This window comes from Aegilops tauschii, chromosome 7 (assembly GCF_002575655.3).
Source record: "Aegilops tauschii subsp. strangulata cultivar AL8/78 chromosome 7, Aet v6.0, whole genome shotgun sequence".
NCBI classification, from domain to species: Eukaryota; Viridiplantae; Streptophyta; class Magnoliopsida; order Poales; family Poaceae; genus Aegilops; species Aegilops tauschii.
Window position 1 is genome coordinate 109,336,200 of NC_053041.3, and position 16,366 is coordinate 109,352,565.

The 16,366-nt window shown below is 45.0% G+C and overlaps 1 protein-coding gene across 1 annotated transcript; it reads right to left on the reverse strand.

Annotated features, from left to right (window-relative positions):
- Window positions 1-6,118: 6,118 nt before the first annotated feature.
- On the reverse strand, window positions 6,119-15,953 carry LOC109753353 (uncharacterized). The gene is made up of 6 exons (XM_020312255.4): window positions 15,775-15,953; window positions 14,725-14,823; window positions 7,716-8,348; window positions 7,480-7,602; window positions 7,232-7,348; window positions 6,119-7,146 (listed from the first exon to the last, which is right to left on the reverse strand). The coding sequence occupies exons 2-6, from the start codon at window positions 14,806-14,808 to the stop codon at window positions 6,574-6,576; spliced, it is 1,530 nt and encodes a 509-aa protein (XP_020167844.1). The 5' UTR covers window positions 14,809-14,823; window positions 15,775-15,953; the 3' UTR covers window positions 6,119-6,573.
- Between the last annotated feature and the right edge of the window lie 413 nt (window positions 15,954-16,366).

The following is a 16,366-nucleotide window of genomic DNA, read 5'->3' on the forward strand; positions in this document are numbered from 1 at the left end:
ACTAATGAGTTAGTTGCGGGATGATGTATTACGGAACAAGTAAAGAGACTTGCCGGTAACGAGATTGAACTAGGTATCGAGATACCGACGATCGAATCTCGGGAAAGTAACATACCGATGACAAAGGGAACAACGTATGTTGTTATGCGGTCTGACCGATAAAGATCTTCGTAGAATATGTGGGAACCAATATGAGCATCCAGGTTCCGCTATTGGTTATTGACCGAGAGGTGTCTCGGTCATGTCTACATAGTTCCCGAACCCGTAGGGTCCGCACGCTTAACGTTACGATGACAGTTATATTATGAGTTTATATGTTTTGATGTACCGAAGGTTGTTCGGAGTCCTGGATGTGATCACGGACATGACGAGGAGTCTCGAAATGGTCGAGACATAAAGATTGATATATTGGAAGCCTATGTTTGGACATCGGAAGTGTTCCGGGTGAAATCGGAATTTTTCCGGAGTACCGGGAGGTTACCGGAACCCCCCGGTAACTTAATGGGCCTTAGTGGGCCTAGGTGAAAGAGAGGAGAGGAGGCCAGGGCAGGGCTGCGCGCCCCTCCCCCCAGTCCGAATAGGACAAGGAGAGGGGGGCGGCGCCCCCCCTTCCTTCCTCCCCTCCACCTTTTCCCCCTTTCTCTCCTAGTCCAACATGGAAAAGGGGGGGAGTCCTACTCCCGGTAGGAGTAGGACTCCTCCTGGCGCGCCTCTCCCTTAGGCCGGCCGAACCCCCCCTTGCACCTTTATATACGGGGGCAGGGGGGCACCTCTAGACACACAATTGATCATTGATCTCTTAGCCGTGTGCGGTGCCCCCCTCCACCATATTACACCTCGATAATATCGTAGCGGTGCTTAGGCGAAGCCCTGCGTCGGTAGAACATCAACATTGTCACCACGCCGTCGTGCTGACGAAACTCTCCCTCAACACTCGGCTGGATCGGAGTTCGAGGGACGTCATCGAGCTGAACGTGTGCTGAACTCGGAGGTGCCGTGCGTTCGGTACTTGATCGGTTGGATCGTGAAGACGTACGACTACATCAACCACGTTGTGTTAACGCTTCCGCTTTCGGTCTACGAGGGTACGTAGACAACACTCTCCCCTCTCGTTGCTATGTATCACCATGATCTTGCGTGTGCGTAGGAATTTTTTTGAAATTACTACGTTCCCCAACACTTTTTGCCTATAGGGGGAGCCGGGATGGTTCCCAGCAAGCTGCCTGAGTTTTCCAGGCGCTTTCCATCGCGCTGTACTTTTGTACGATAGTTGCTAGGTCAGCGAACTTTGGTATGCGGCGGCGATTGATGGCGTTAAGGATACCTTCGTCCGCGCAGTTGTTGGAGAATGCTGCTATCGCGTCTTCGTCGCGGCAGTCTTTTACCTTGTTTTTAACAAGGAGGAATCTGGCCCAGAAGTGGTGGACCGTTTCCTGAGACTGTTGTTTGATGCTCCTGATAGCATCTATGTCCGGGTGGGTGGGTGGAATTGAATCCGAACCCTGACCCGATTTTGGATCCGGAGTTTGGATGTCTACCGGGCCGGACAGTTCGGGCTCCGGGATATCGACTGATTTTTAGGCTCGTCATCCGACTCTATGTTCGGAGGAAGAGACATGCTTTTCTGCCGGAAAATATCCGGCTCTTCGAGATCGGCGATCCGAACATAGTTCGTCTTCAACATAGTGGAAGAGTTGCTCCGCTCCTCGACTACCGCTATCTGATGGGTGATCGGTGGAGTTTTAATTTCTCTCTGGTCGGGTTTAAGCCCGACCCAATCGTAGTCTGTAGCGACCCCCAAGGCGGCCATGCGATCCAGGAGTTCGTTCAACGACGATAACTCCATTGGATCCATGCAGGCGGAGTATTCGGGATCAACGCGGAGGCGATTTTCGATGACTTGAGAGGTCATCTTCAGCTTAAGGACCGAGCCGCGGTCATGACGAAGCCGCCGAGCCGGAGGGTCTGGCCTGGAGCCAGGGCTCCTCCGGAGATGATATTATCCTTGACAACAAGGCGAGCCATCAACCCTCTTGGCGACGACACAGTGGAACTCTCAATGAAAGCACCAATGTCGGTGTCAAAACCGGCGGATCTCGGGTAGGGGGCCCCGAACTGCGCGTCTAGGATCGATGGTAACAGGAGATGGGGGACACGATGTTTACCCAGGTTCGGGCCCTCTCTATGGAGGTAATACCCTACTTCCTGCTTGATTGATCTTGATGAATATGAGTGTTACAAGAGTTGATCTACCACGAGATCGTAATGGCTAAACCCTAGAAGTCCAGCCTATGTGAATATGGTAATGAATCTGTCCTATCCGGACCATGCTCTCCGGTTTATATAGACACCGGAGAGATCTAGGGTTACATGGAGTCGGTTACATAAGAGGGAATCTTCATAGTCGGTCGCCAAGCTTGTCTTCCACGCCAAGTAGAGCCCAATCCGGACACGGGTTTAATCTTCGGTCTTCATGTCTTCATAGCCCATCAGTCCGGCCCACGGACACCAGGCCGGACGCCCGAGGACCCCTTAATTCAGGACTCCCTCACCTCCCCATATCCGCCCCATATTAAGGCTGGATATTAGGGGGTGCTGGTCAGCCCGGGCGTTTAGGGTCAGTGTGAGGAGCCCGTTTGGGTCAGTTTTTTGTTTACCCATCAGCGACTGGGGCGTCCGCCCGGGCGTATAGAGGGGTTTTGGGGAGCCCGATTGTAGATGCTATAAGAACATCTCCAACGGTTCTCTCAAAACCTCTTCGTATACGTGCATTTAGGGATGCTTTCGATAAATTTATTGGGAGCGAAAGGTGTAAGGTTGTAGTAGTTTCCATATAAAACTCTCCCTATACTTTACCCTAAAATGTGAGGCCCATCTGTCAATGACTAATTTCTCTTTTCTCGAGTACACGCAAGACATCGGCGGGGAGGAAGGTGACGGATGGCGAGGCAGCGGTAGCGGCGGCACGGTGGACGGTGGTCGGGCGGGCACCAGTTGTGGCGGTGTGATGGTCATTGGTGGCGGCACGCTGACATGGCATGGGTTGAAAAATTATTGGGAGACTTGCAACTCGGTCTCTATTCGAGGAGAGATGGGGTGTTTTTTGGAAGAGACCGAAAAAAGTTGGTGTTTAGGAAAACTGCTTGAGCAGATTTTTTTTTGCCTTATACATGTAATTTTTTTGAATACGGGGACTGCTGAAGATGCTTTGTTACCTTTCTATCTTAAGAAAATTAGGAGCAGCGTATGAGCTCAGTAGTAAAGTTCGTGTAGGTGTAAGAGTGGTGCTCGCTAACCCGATCTAATTGCGATCTAATTAGAATAACTTTTCTTTTTGCATCGGTAATTAGAATATGTTCACTGAAGCCTCTGGCAGCATTGATACCATGGAGAAGGGATCTCGAGACATATAATTCTTACTAGTTTGGAGAGTTCGTTTCTTGCATTTTTGATCCACAACATTGTACCTTGTACGTGCAATGGCTACTTAGTTTGAATGTATTTTCTGTCTTTAGCCATCCAGAAATATTTTATTCCAAATTTGTATTCTCATCCAGACTTAGGCCATCTCCCAATCATTTACAACAATAAAAAATTATCAATACATAAAGCTTGCGTATCATTTCACTGATAAAAGAAGTTAGAATGAGTACAGTTGTACAGGGGAGGGTACAACACACAACATTTACAATAATTGTATAATTAATCCCTTACTGACCTATTTTCCTATTTATTTTTCACTCCATGTGTGCATCTTTTCATGTTGACATCATCGATCCGTATACATTTGCATGTTCTTTCAACATTTTATTGGAATGCTACAAATCCTCGAGAACAGCCACGGTAAAACGTACTCAGGTTCGCTTTAAGGTCCATTTAAGAATCTCTTTTGTTAATCATCGGATTCTATGGATGGATTTGCCAAAATCATTGATTTCGGAATAAATTTACCAATTATATCTGACTGTGCTTATGTATGTCTATGTGATGTACAACAAAGCATGAGCAAAAATAACCAGAGAAAAACAACTCTGCGCAAGGCAACGCAGCAGCTTGGCTTAGGAGTTGGGACACATGGTGCAGAATCTGGCTTGTGTTGTTGCCATCGACCCTGCGCAAGGCTACAACGCTGCAGCCAACGCATTGTGCTGTTACCATCAAGCAAGCAGGTATAAATTAAGTCAATGTTTTGGTAGATCAGTGGACCACACGCAGCTTCAGCTAGAGTAAAGTGCACCGATTAGTAGTTATTTTTGTGTTGCTCTCAAGCCGAGCATGCGGACGTTTCATGCTACATGCATCATTTGGCCCACAAACCGGGGCACAAAAGCAGGCGAAGAATTGACCGTGCATGTTATGTTAGGACCTAGGATGCTGGGAGCGGCAATCAGCATCATGATCTAGAGTGGATGGCAAGGAGGTTAGGAACAAGCAAGCATATGTGCTTCAGGAGTGGTAGGCCTGGAGGAATCCATGGACCATGGGATTAGGGGTAGAGGTCAAAAGAGGAAAAGGGACCTGGACTCCTGGGCCAAAAGTCAAATACGTTAGTTGTCAAGTCACACGGCAGTAGCTTAAAAGAGTGGACACGTCAGACTAAAAAAATAAGTGTGGACACGTAAAAGAGATGAGTAGTTGAGAGAAAATAGTCAAGAATCGCCATGATTTTGTTTACAAGGCCACCAGATTTTCAGCGCCTTGATAGCGATTATTACACGTCGCAAACCAAGTGCACGGGTTTAATTTCTATGCTCTAGCTATCAACCTGCAATTTTTCTTCTAAAATTAATGAGGTTAAATCCCGGCTTCTACTGTTCTACTCCACTACATGGACGCAAACACTCACATATTGTAAATTAAGAAGTACTCCCTCCGTAAGGAAATATAGGAGCGTTTAGATCACTAAAGTAGTGATCTGAACACTCACACAGTCATCTCAACTTGCAGTTCAGATATTGAAAAAGAAGAAGACGGAGGTAATCCTCCACTACGTGGACGCAGACACTCACATACACGTCTTGCTAATACTAATTACGCATTGCAAATCAAGTGCATGGGTTTAATCTCTATGCTCCAGCTACCAACTTACACGCACAAAAAAAAAAAATCCAAAAAGAGGGTTCAAATTTCCGACCTCTGCATCATAGTGATCTTGGGGAAGAAGAGAGGATAGAGGGAGCCATACAATTCAGCGCCCCTGCAAAGTCAGAGTAAACAAGAACTGGGAAGGAGAGCGCTTATCCTGCTCGTGAACCGTGAGCCCATGACAGTGATCATGAGCTCGACGTGTCATGGCCAGTGTTAAGTTCTTTCTGCCGGTAGTCCCCACCTGTCAGGACCATGCATCGATCCCATCCCTCACTGGATCCTTTCTCAAAGTATCATCCTGTCCATCGCGTGCGTTAGTAGAGTATATTCACTGACTAACAAACAACATGGCATTTGACCGGATCCCCAGAAGGCAATGCAGATCGTTAGCGTCGTTACTACAGCAGTGAGTACTACTACGTACTACTCACTGGCATTTTTGTCGGCGTGGGGATGAGCCTTGCCTCTCTCTCTCTTTTGTTTTTTGTTTCTCATCGATCTGCTTTTGAGAATCGAGACCAAGGGAAGGGAGGGGAGAAGAAGGGCAAGGCACATGCGTCACTTTAATCTACTGTATATTCGTATGTCTAACCACCTGGTCGACCTGTCTATTACTTGTACTACTGGTAGCACATGAGGAGAGGTTAGTGGTACTTGGTACTTGGCAGTTGAGAGAAATGGTCACGAATTGCCGTGACGGTCGAGTCGGACGAAGAAGCTTTCTATTATGCTCAATGTATATAAACCAAGAAAAAAAATTATGATTCTGGCTTTTTTAGGAAGAATCTATGCATGTGATTTCTGAATTCCCACTCCAAGGAAGTTCTCTTATTTTCAGGGAAAGGTGCAGACAAGGAAAAAGTTCCTTGGTAATGTCTGAGGACGGGACAATAGTGATAAAAATGGTACTATCAAGTCGAGAGATTAACAACTTCCTAAAAGTGACGTTATTACCAGAGTCCTCTAACCTCTGATATGTAAAAAAAAACTGTAGCAAGAAGCACAAGAGCAGAATGAGTAGAGCATGCCATTTCAGGGTTCAAATCGGCATTCATCAGGCAGAATAGCATTGCAGTTCGAGAGAATACAACATCCAACGAATTTTTACAACATGAGAGGCTAGGAAATCGCTAAAACGGTGACCTGTTATGTTCTCTATAGTCCACCAAACCAAGTACTTCACTCTTTTAGAACGACAAGATAACTTCGGCCATTCTGATTGTCAGGCTTCAGCTAGCAACAGAGCAGGATAATTCCAGTACAGGTTTTGCAAAAGCACCCAATCGAATCGTTCAGGGTTCGGGATTAGCTCTCATGCGTTCTAGTATCGATGCAGAAACCTGGGGATGCTGGGGGTTTAGGACCTGTTCTGCAAAATCATGACCAACCTGACGTTTCTGTTTGTCTCCACAAGCTGAATTTCTGGTTTTCTGAATTCTCAGGGGCCTGGAGGATTCAGATTCATAGTCAATGTAAACAGCGAGGTCAATGTGCCTTGTGCCTCTTGGAGGCCCTGGAGCATTCAGCGGCAAAAATTTGATTGTTTTCTGGGTGCCCAACTTCAGTAGCAGCTGACGGCGAATCCTCCGTACCAAAATCTTGCTCACTTGACATGGCAACAACAGGTTGGTCAGCAACGAGGGCACCAAAAGGTGTATCCCCCATAACAGACCCTCCATGGCGGCGTAATTGCAGCAGGACATTAACCACATCTTCATCAGTTGGGTCGTAATGAAATATATCACCACCACCAGTGCTCTCTACCGTACCCAGTGCTGGACCCACTGAAGGATTGTGAAACTCTGCATCTATAACTGTTTGGAGCGGTGTGGCGGATACACCATCCCGCATTGTGCATTTCTGTGAGTTACATTCCTTGCAGGTCAGTTCATTGACTGGTGGTGTTGAAGATGATGAAGCTCTGTTATTGACCTGGTTCTGAATAGTTTCAACCATTGTGCACATCTGCTTTGCAAGGACTGGCTGTAGTGCATTAAAGCATGCATCCATTGACGTCTTGTAAAATTCGGAGCACATCTCCTTCATCTTTGCCCTGAACTGAGACATGAAAATGATGACACATTGTTAGAAAAGAGTAGAGACAGCACATTGTTAGAAAACAGTAGATACTCCATATACTCACATCATCATCAGATGGGATAAGTCCGTCGATGAACTGAGCAACTCCATTTGGCAAAGAATGAGACGATGGAATACATGATGGCTTTTCCATGAAACATGTTTTAGTTATGTCTTTGAACTGAAAAAGGGAAACCCAAAATGAGCAAGGTGAGTAAAAAAGGACAAAAAAATCTGAGAAGCATAGAGAAACATGGAAACAGAAAAGAAAAAAAAGAGATGGAAAAAGACAGACAGAGAGTTTTAACTAACCTTTAGTTGTGCAAAATTTATATTGTCAAACGCGCTGATGGCTTTATCATCCCAAGCTGGTAACCGTGGGATGCAGTTGCGAATCTTTGTTCCTTTTAGATCGAGATAATCAAAGAACATTACCTACACCATGTCCATTACAAAAAGCATATATCAAGGAAAAACATCCACCTTCAAGAAATGATAATAAATTAAAGAATGCACATAGAAGATTTATGTAAGCGACAATAACTCACCAAAGGAATCATCAAGCATCCTCCAAGAGAGATAGACTGCTCTTTACCTTTCACGGCTGGCTTGGACAAGGAGATCTGAAACTGTCTGATCTTTTCCACTAACCAGTCTAATGCAAAGCTGCACCAGTCATAGTTGGCGATATCATCAGTGTCAACAATGCCATTGAAGTAGTCTGGGCTCGCACAGGAGTGACTGGTTGGACACAGGAAGGTTGACAATAAAATGAGCATGAAGATTCTAAGGAACTTTTCATCAGTGAGGTCATTGGACAATAACTTCATCAGGTGTGAAATGCTAGGCCCAGTAGAATGTATTCCGGTGTCTTCAGCAATGACCCTCCTGGCCTCACTTGTTGCTATCTTGTCAATTAACCGACCACCCAACGGTATACCAAGAATCTGGTGGACTGTGAAAGGGTTTATCTTGAAGCTGCCAACATTTGCAACATTTACAGTTCGACTGTCACAATCAAACCAGATCGCTAGGCGAACTCCCAAATCCCTTGGCAACTGAGAGCAATTAATATCCAGCATTGTTCCAAATCCGCGAGCCCTGACCAAGTCCCTCTGTCTAGGAGTCAACTTCTTAATGATAGTTCGGATTTTTGGAAGAGATAACTTCGTGGTGATGGCCTGCACGGAGGGGGGAATTTTTCTTTAAAAAAGGGAGAGAGCTTATAGTAAAGAAAAAGAAAAGGCATAACCACCTGGCCCAGGGCTTTCCACTGCACAAAAAATCAAATCTTGTATAATCGTCACTAACTTTAGATCACCGTTGACAAAAAAATGTTCATATGGTTTACAGTTACCTAATCCTAGTTTTTTTTAGATGTTGCAGCCAAAGTCTTATTGAAAATGTTTTGACTTTGACTGTGTCTAGAATGCCAGCTGCAAGGGAGCTGTAAAGAGAAGATCAAATGAATACAATAACGTTCGTTGCAAAAAAATGCCAGCCCTAGTGGACTTACTGAAGCTGCGCGTGTTCCCAATAAACTCAAAATTAGAGATATTTATGTGACCAAAAAAATAGTGATGGAGGTGAGGAGACCAAAGTCCTGATTGCTACAATGGCGATGAATGCTGTGTTGGGCATTGAACATGCTAGAGTGGAGAAATTTCATTTGTGCATGACGTATGTGCACAGGACAACCATTGTCCAATTTTGAACATACATGACTTCCATGCAAATAATAGCAGAAGGCTATAAGAGGTGGAGTCCGGCTGAATGGAAAAGGCTTGCAAATAATAGCAGAAGACTATAAGAGGTGGAGTCCGGTTGCATGGAAAATTGTGAAGGCTTGTTTTGTTCGGTTCCGAAGAAAGAATCAAGGAAGAGATGCAAAGAATTCCTATTCCTAAACCTTCACGTGGCCATCAGAAAATGTAGAACAACAACACCTTCACGTGGACATCAGAAAATGTGGAACGACAACAACAACAATACCACCTTCACGTGGACATCAGAAAATGTGGAACAACAACAACTCATAAGGGTAGGCTAGAGCTGAAACCCATAAGATCTCGAAACCAACTCATGGTTCTGGCACATGGATAGCTAACTTCACGCACCCCTGTCCATGGCTTGTTCAAATAGCAAGCGATAAAAATAAGTTTAGAGTTAATGTTTCTTTTTCTTCTAGGTAAAGAGAAGAACTGCAAGACTGGCACGAGGATTAAGATGGCGCATGGAGTCCAAGCTTGTTAGGTTCAGTTAGTAGTAGTAGCAAAATCTTTAAATTAGACATAAGATTGCTTCTTTCCGTGTTGGTATGTGAGAGTTCCATATCGGTCAAAACGTGTGGGTCAAGATTAGAAAGTCGGCTGTACACTACAAACAGCCAAGGTGTGTGCCATGTAAGACATGTTATGTTTGATTAATAGACACCATGTGTTTGTGGGTTAAAGTCCTCTTATACAGTTCCGGGAAAGCTATGTAAAAATCCCCAAGTTTCAGAATCCATGCATAAGCCTCTCCCACGGTGTGAGATTACAAGGTGACACTATATGGTCTGTCCATGTTATTCCTTCGATTCGAGGGGTCGGGTGTTGTTTCCTCGGGGATTTGCAAAGACCATTTAAAATCTAGCAACCACTAGTGGGTATGGAGGAGATCAGGAGAGTTCCTGAAAGATTGGGCTAACAATGGATCGAGCCTCACCTCGAGGTCTGATCCGCATCATAACCAGCTATGGTGGAAACATTATGTATCTTTGTGTCTTTTTCAATCACATCTTTTAAGCACAACGTACACATGTGTTAAGATGGTGCCTTTTGTTTCCATTTTTATTTATTTAACAAAATAAGAAACAGCAAGCTTAGCATTACTTAGAACCTCCCAATTGATCCTACGATGCTAGGTGAATTGTCCCTTTTAGCCTTTGTTTAACCTCAACAATGTGGATGCTATAGGGCTTTGATTAAAAGAAAGGCTTTTTGAGTAATTTAAAGAAGAGAAATACTAATGAGAGGGAACCAAACCAAGTCCTAGCGAAAAATTAGAAAACTCATCACGATTTTTTGTAGGCAAGGGCAAAAACGGTTGTTCAGTGAAAATCTGGAAAGTTTCCCTCCTAACCATCAGATCTAAAATGGATGGATTACATGAGAGGTGGGATTCCCCTCAGCCACTTAAACACGTTTCACAGGAAAACTCTAACATGTATTAATCTGGTTGTACAACTTCATCCCCTACCTCTGGTCCGATCTAATCCATGTCAAAGTGAATCGCTGACATCGCCGGGCGGGTGCAGCGGTCGCGGGCGTCAATGACTTTCGGATTGGACGCGGAAGATCACCGTGATTTTCTGTACGGACGAGGAGAAACTATGCACGACCTCCCGTGGCTGCGCACAGCAGCTCCGGCATGAGACTCTGCCAAGGCGCGGAGCTGATTTGGACTTTGCAACAATGGTGATCGGTTGGAAGTGAGATTGGATCACTATTGCCTCTCGGAGTTGCAGGTAATACTTTGTTTGAAATCCGTCCCAGGCAGCCAGCTTCTTCCAATCAATCTGAACCCTCGAAGAACTTCTTGCAATCAATTTCAGTTTCAAGGAAATTAGGGGCTGCGGCTGCAAGCTCCTAAGTAAAAGAACTTGCAGGTCAGTCGAAAGGCAAATAGACTCTAATTCCAATGAGGTTTCTTAGGTTCTGATAAAACAGCCGAAGTCTGAACTCTGATGTCATGATACAAAGCAAAAAAAATCAGATTCACGATACAATTAGCTCACATTGCCGAACTGACTCTACAACAAGTAGCAAACAAGGGCAAAATTGAGCAGAGATATGAACTCTAGGTGCAGATCTCAACTAACTAAAGAAAGCAACTAAGCTAGTTTTCCGCAGAGGGGTTCCTAAGCCGTCTCGTGGTCTGCGGCATGTGGGGGCAGGGCCTGCTGTGGTGTCTCTCAGAAGCAGTCGAGAGAGCGAGCCAGCAAGGGCGTGTGCAGCAAGGAAGATCACATATTGTTTTGAAATCCCCCGCCATGTAGCACTTGCTTGCCGGCCACCGCTGCTTTCACGAGTTGGTCGGGCATCGAGACGTAGCCCCAAAAGAAGGACTGGAAAGTGGTGGGCTCGAGCTCATTGCTCAGCATCGCGAGCGCAGGGTCCCTGTTGAGCTCTGGCGGTGATGTGTTTTGACTTTTGACAGGGATTAGATTGGATCGGAGGCAGGAGATGAAGTTGTACAACCAGATTAAGACATGTGAGGGGGTTTTCTGTGAAGGGTTTTCACTGAACAACCGTTTTCACCCGATACATTGCCTTTTTTGAAAGCCTAGTGCATATTTCAAAAACACTTGCGCAGAAAATAGTTTGGTAGCTGTAATGTTTTCATTTGCGTTGGGCTGACCACCTGGCCTAGGGCTTTCCACTGCACAAAAAACGCATAAGCACCTAGCCAAGGGCTTTCCACTGCACAAAAAAGCAAATCCTGTATAATCATCACTAACTTTAGATCACCGTTGACAAAAATGTTCATATGGTTTTCAATTACCTAATCCTAGTTTTTTTAGATGTTGCAGCCAAAGTTTTATTGAAAATGTTTGACTTTGACTGTGTATAGAATGCCAGCTGCAAGGGGACTGCAAAGAGTAGACCAAATGAATAAAATAAGGTTCCTTGCACAAAAATGCCATGTATTTCTTTTCGATACCCAACCTGATATAGCGTCCCCTAGTGGACTTACTGAAAATTAGAGATATTTATGTGCCAAAAAAATTAGTTTAGTGATGGAGGTGAGGAGGCCAAGGTCCTGACTCCTGACTGCTATGATGGCTATGCATGCTGTGTGGTGCAACGAACATGCTAGAGTGGAGAAGACTTCGTTTGTGCATGACATATACCAACCAGTTTCCAATTTTGACATACATGACTTCCATGCAAATAGCAGAATACTATAAGAGACGGAGTCCAGCTGCATGAAAACTTGTGAAGGCTTGCTTTGTTCTGTTCCAAAGAAACTAATGAGAGGACGCAAACTAAGTCCTAGTGAAAAATGTAAAAAGACATCATGATTTTTTGAAAGCACAATAGATATTTCCCATTAGCTTGTAAATGGTTGATAGCTGCAGTTTTTCATTCGTGTCATCTGACAAAAACAAGAAGCCTTTCAAAATATGGTGTGTTGAAAGATGCAAACTAATTTTCTTGAGACTTGGTTTGGGAGTGATCAACACCAAGATAATGAATTGGTGTCTTATTGAAAAGTGGGCATGGAAAATTAACCGGTCAAGGGGGCCTCTGGCTTCAGATATTTAGGAATAAATACCTTCCGAACAAGGGGATTGAGATTAATGCAAATGTGAAGCAGACACAATTTGCGAAAGCAGTTGGGAAAGTCCAACACCTTCTCGGGTTGGGGTCGAGATTTCAGGTTGGCAATGGGCAACTGGCCCAATTTCGGTGGGATGTTTGGATTAGGGACATGCCTCTCCGAGAATCATACCCTAGGCTCTTTGCCATCAGCGATGCCCCAGACGCCAGGGTGGCAGATATGTGGGATGGTAGTTGTTGGAAACCAGGGTTTAGGCGATCTCTAGGCCACATGGAAGCGACGGATTGGCAAAGCCTTAGGCGCGACTTGGAGAGTGTCCATATTAATCAGGACAGGGACGAGGTATCTTCGCGGCTTGAGCGGTCCAGTTTTTTTTTCACGGACTCTCTATACAGAGAGATATTTAAGGTAGTACGTAGGTGGGACGTGTGTGGGCTGTGGAAGGCTAGGATTCCGGCTAAGGTCAAGATTTTCCTCCGGCAAGTGGCTGGAATCAAATCCCCGGCCGTGACCAAGTTCTTAAGCGACATGGTCCGGGTAATAGAAAGTGTATGTGGTGCGGCAACGACGAGTCGTGCAACCTTATTCTTTTTTGCTGCATCCTGGCTCGATATATGTGGAGTGTTATTCGGGATGCCACGGGATGCTCGTGGAACCCTGCCGGATTTGCGGACTTTCATCTTCTTATTCAACAGGCTGTGGCAAAGCATAATCGGCTAGCGTGGGTGGGGCTCGGAGCTATGGTTTGGGTCTTATGGATGGCTCGCAACAAAGCATTGATGGCGGGACACGTTTTAGACACTCGGGTGATCTTGTGTACACAAATGTTATGTTGTTGTAGCTATGGAGACTCTTGGGGCGTTCGCGGGATCGGCAGCGTCTTGATCTTTTTATCAGTAGGATTCGCTCAAGGTGCCAAGTCCTTCGAGCCACTTTGTGACGAAACCACAATGGCTAGGGAGTAAGCCTCGCGCGTGCTGGAGGTGGTGTTGAAGGTCCGAGTGTGACTGCTTTGTTCTTCTTCTAGTTATTCGCATGCACTGTGTCACTATGTCTGGCGTGCGGCCTTGTATCGAAACTTTTTTAGCTTCTCTTGTACTCGAACTTGTTGTTCACTTGTAAGAGCCTCATTTTAAGGCTGGGCAATCGCCTCTTTTTTAAATAAAACTTGGTTAGCAAACTTTTGGAAGCTCATTTCATAAGATTTTAAAAGCTCATAAAAATACTTGAAATGCATCAACTTTGTGAAAGTACATCCTTTTTTTAAGTTAATCTGAAAATGTTGAAAGCTCGCTACATAATTTCTGAAAAGCATATCCAAAAGTAGTCGACTGTTGCATCTTTTCTATTTCTTTGGTGTTGAGCACGAAATAGTAGATCTAAACTTTCAGAAACTGGTGTGCGGCAAGATGTGTGAATTTTCGCTGGAAGATGATTAGCAAATATCCAAAACTACGTCTCATATTTTTTTAAAGCTCTTCCCCCAAAAAAAGTCCATCGCCGCTTTCTTTAAGTATATCTCCAAATTTTGGGAACATCTCGAAACAATTTTCTGAGACTGCAAAATAATCAGAAAAGCGAAGAAAAAAGGAGTACTACAAAACTGGTTCCTGAAATTTCACAATTAGCATCCCGATTTCACCAAGAACTTTTTTTTAGAAAGAAGGCTCTACCCATTTTAAAAGTCAACAATTAAGAAAAAGCAGCACACAATCATTTGTGTGGTTTCTCTGCTCACTAGTAATACGCTTCCCAATCGAACTAAAACCACTTGTTGTTACTCAGTCCGACTCCCCCACCCATGATGAATTCAGTTTATTCATGTGTCATGTAAAATTCCACACTGCAACGACTGCGTCTTCAACGAAGCGTGCCCATCCATGAACACCCTGCTAGCGAAGATCAAGGAAGAGGCCGCCCTTTGGGCAAACGCGGGCACGCTAGGGCTCCGAGCCATTACCCCCCAGACTTGGGACGTCCATTAATTCGGATTCTGTAACCGCCTCCTAGGAGGAATGTAACTACAACTCTCTCTTTACAATGAAATGAAACGCACGTTCTCATGCGTTTTCTCGAAAGAAAAAAATCCACATAAAGTACCCATCATTGTACAAATACAGGAAATGTTTCACATGCAAAAAACTGTTTACATAAACACCAATTGAACATGTATACATATTCTAAAGCAATCGTAAACTTATAACCTAGGGCTGAATAACACACAGAGCATACCTTGCCATGTATCACATCGCCTATAGTCTCTCGTGATTTGCTCGAGCGACTATCGGACGCACCAGTAAATCTTAGATGCACCATCTTGTGTTGCGCCCTCTGTTTCAATAAATAAAGGAGTTCAGGAAACCAGACTATAGTAAGTATTTATTATATTCCTGCCATAACGAAGATTCATAGGAATTTTGCCCAAAACATGCATTGTTTGGAATCTGGTAACTCATGGGCTGAGATCACCAAACATCTAGTTACTCATTAGCAAGTTTTCTAGCTACAGGTCACTGCTCAGGAGAAAGCCAGCCGTTCCTTTCCAACAGACACATTGGGCTGTCGGATTTCCATTTCAGACATTATGCCGAGCTCTGTGCTGACTCTCAAAACTGAAACGAGGACAAAAAGAACTTACCACAAGCAGAGGTTTAAATCAATTTTTATAAGAATTCATACCACCTTTCAACAAAGTCTGAACTGTACCCCACGAGATTTCAGACAAAATAAATGAAACTGTACTTCAAAATACGTGAAGTTTCAGAAATTTAGGATGAACTTTCAGAAGGAAAAAACATTTTAGCAGACTTATCATGCTAACTTCCCGCAACGTTTTAGCAATTTCCAGAGATCCGAGCCCCAATTTCTCAATAAAACAGTATGCACCAAAATTCAACTGAACACTTTCAACTTTCCACTAATGCACTTGCAACTTCCTGCTAATGTCAGACACTGGATCCACCAAAAAATCGAGATCTCAACAACCGATTGCCAGATTTCGGTGAAATTAATCGCAGCTGTGTACCAAAAAGAGCAACAAATCGCACGAGAAAACAGAGGTAATTAAACCCTAGATCTTGCTGTCTTTCCTCCTCTTGCGGTGGCAGGGGGGAAACGAGACGGCCCCCGTCGTGACAAGAACAGCGTAGGCGCAAGCCCGCTGCCTCGACGGCTCCCGCTCTCGTCGGAGACGGGCGGCACTAGCCGGAAAGGTCGGTGGCAGAACCAGTGTGTGTCGTGTTTGTGGGTTGGTGGGTGGGGTGGGGGGCTCACGGTGTGTACCTAGATCCGGCGCAGCGGGAGCGGTGCCGCCCCGTGACAGGGGCGGCGCCGGCGGCTGGAGCTGCCGCGGCGGCGCGGCTAGGCGGTGTAGAGGAAAGCAGGTGGAGAAGTGGAGATGCGAGCGAGGGAGGTGGATAGGAAATGGAAAGCGTGACACACACAAGTGAAATGCGCCCGAGGGTTTGCCGCTTGGGGCTTGATAAATATTTAGTAATATTTAATAACAAAATCGAGCATAATATCTTCTTTCTACCCGTAAGTATAAGTACAAAATACTCCACTTTAATGTGTGTTAGGGATATGCAGTATATATCTATCTATCTCTAGTATTAAAGCCATGCAAAAAGGAAAAACTCTATTATTAAAGGTGTATACGTACGTCGTTTCGTCCTGTCATCCCACCTCTGGGTCGATTGGCCTCCCCCCCCCCTCCATCGATATTCCTTGAACCGAACCACCTCCCGCTTTCGGTTTTTCAAGGCTTCCCTCGCCTCAACCTCTCACGACCCCGCAGACAGCGCATAAAAAAGGCAACCGAAAAACCCGTCTGAAACATGCGGATGTGTCCCTCATTCTCGCTTGAGCGAAAACT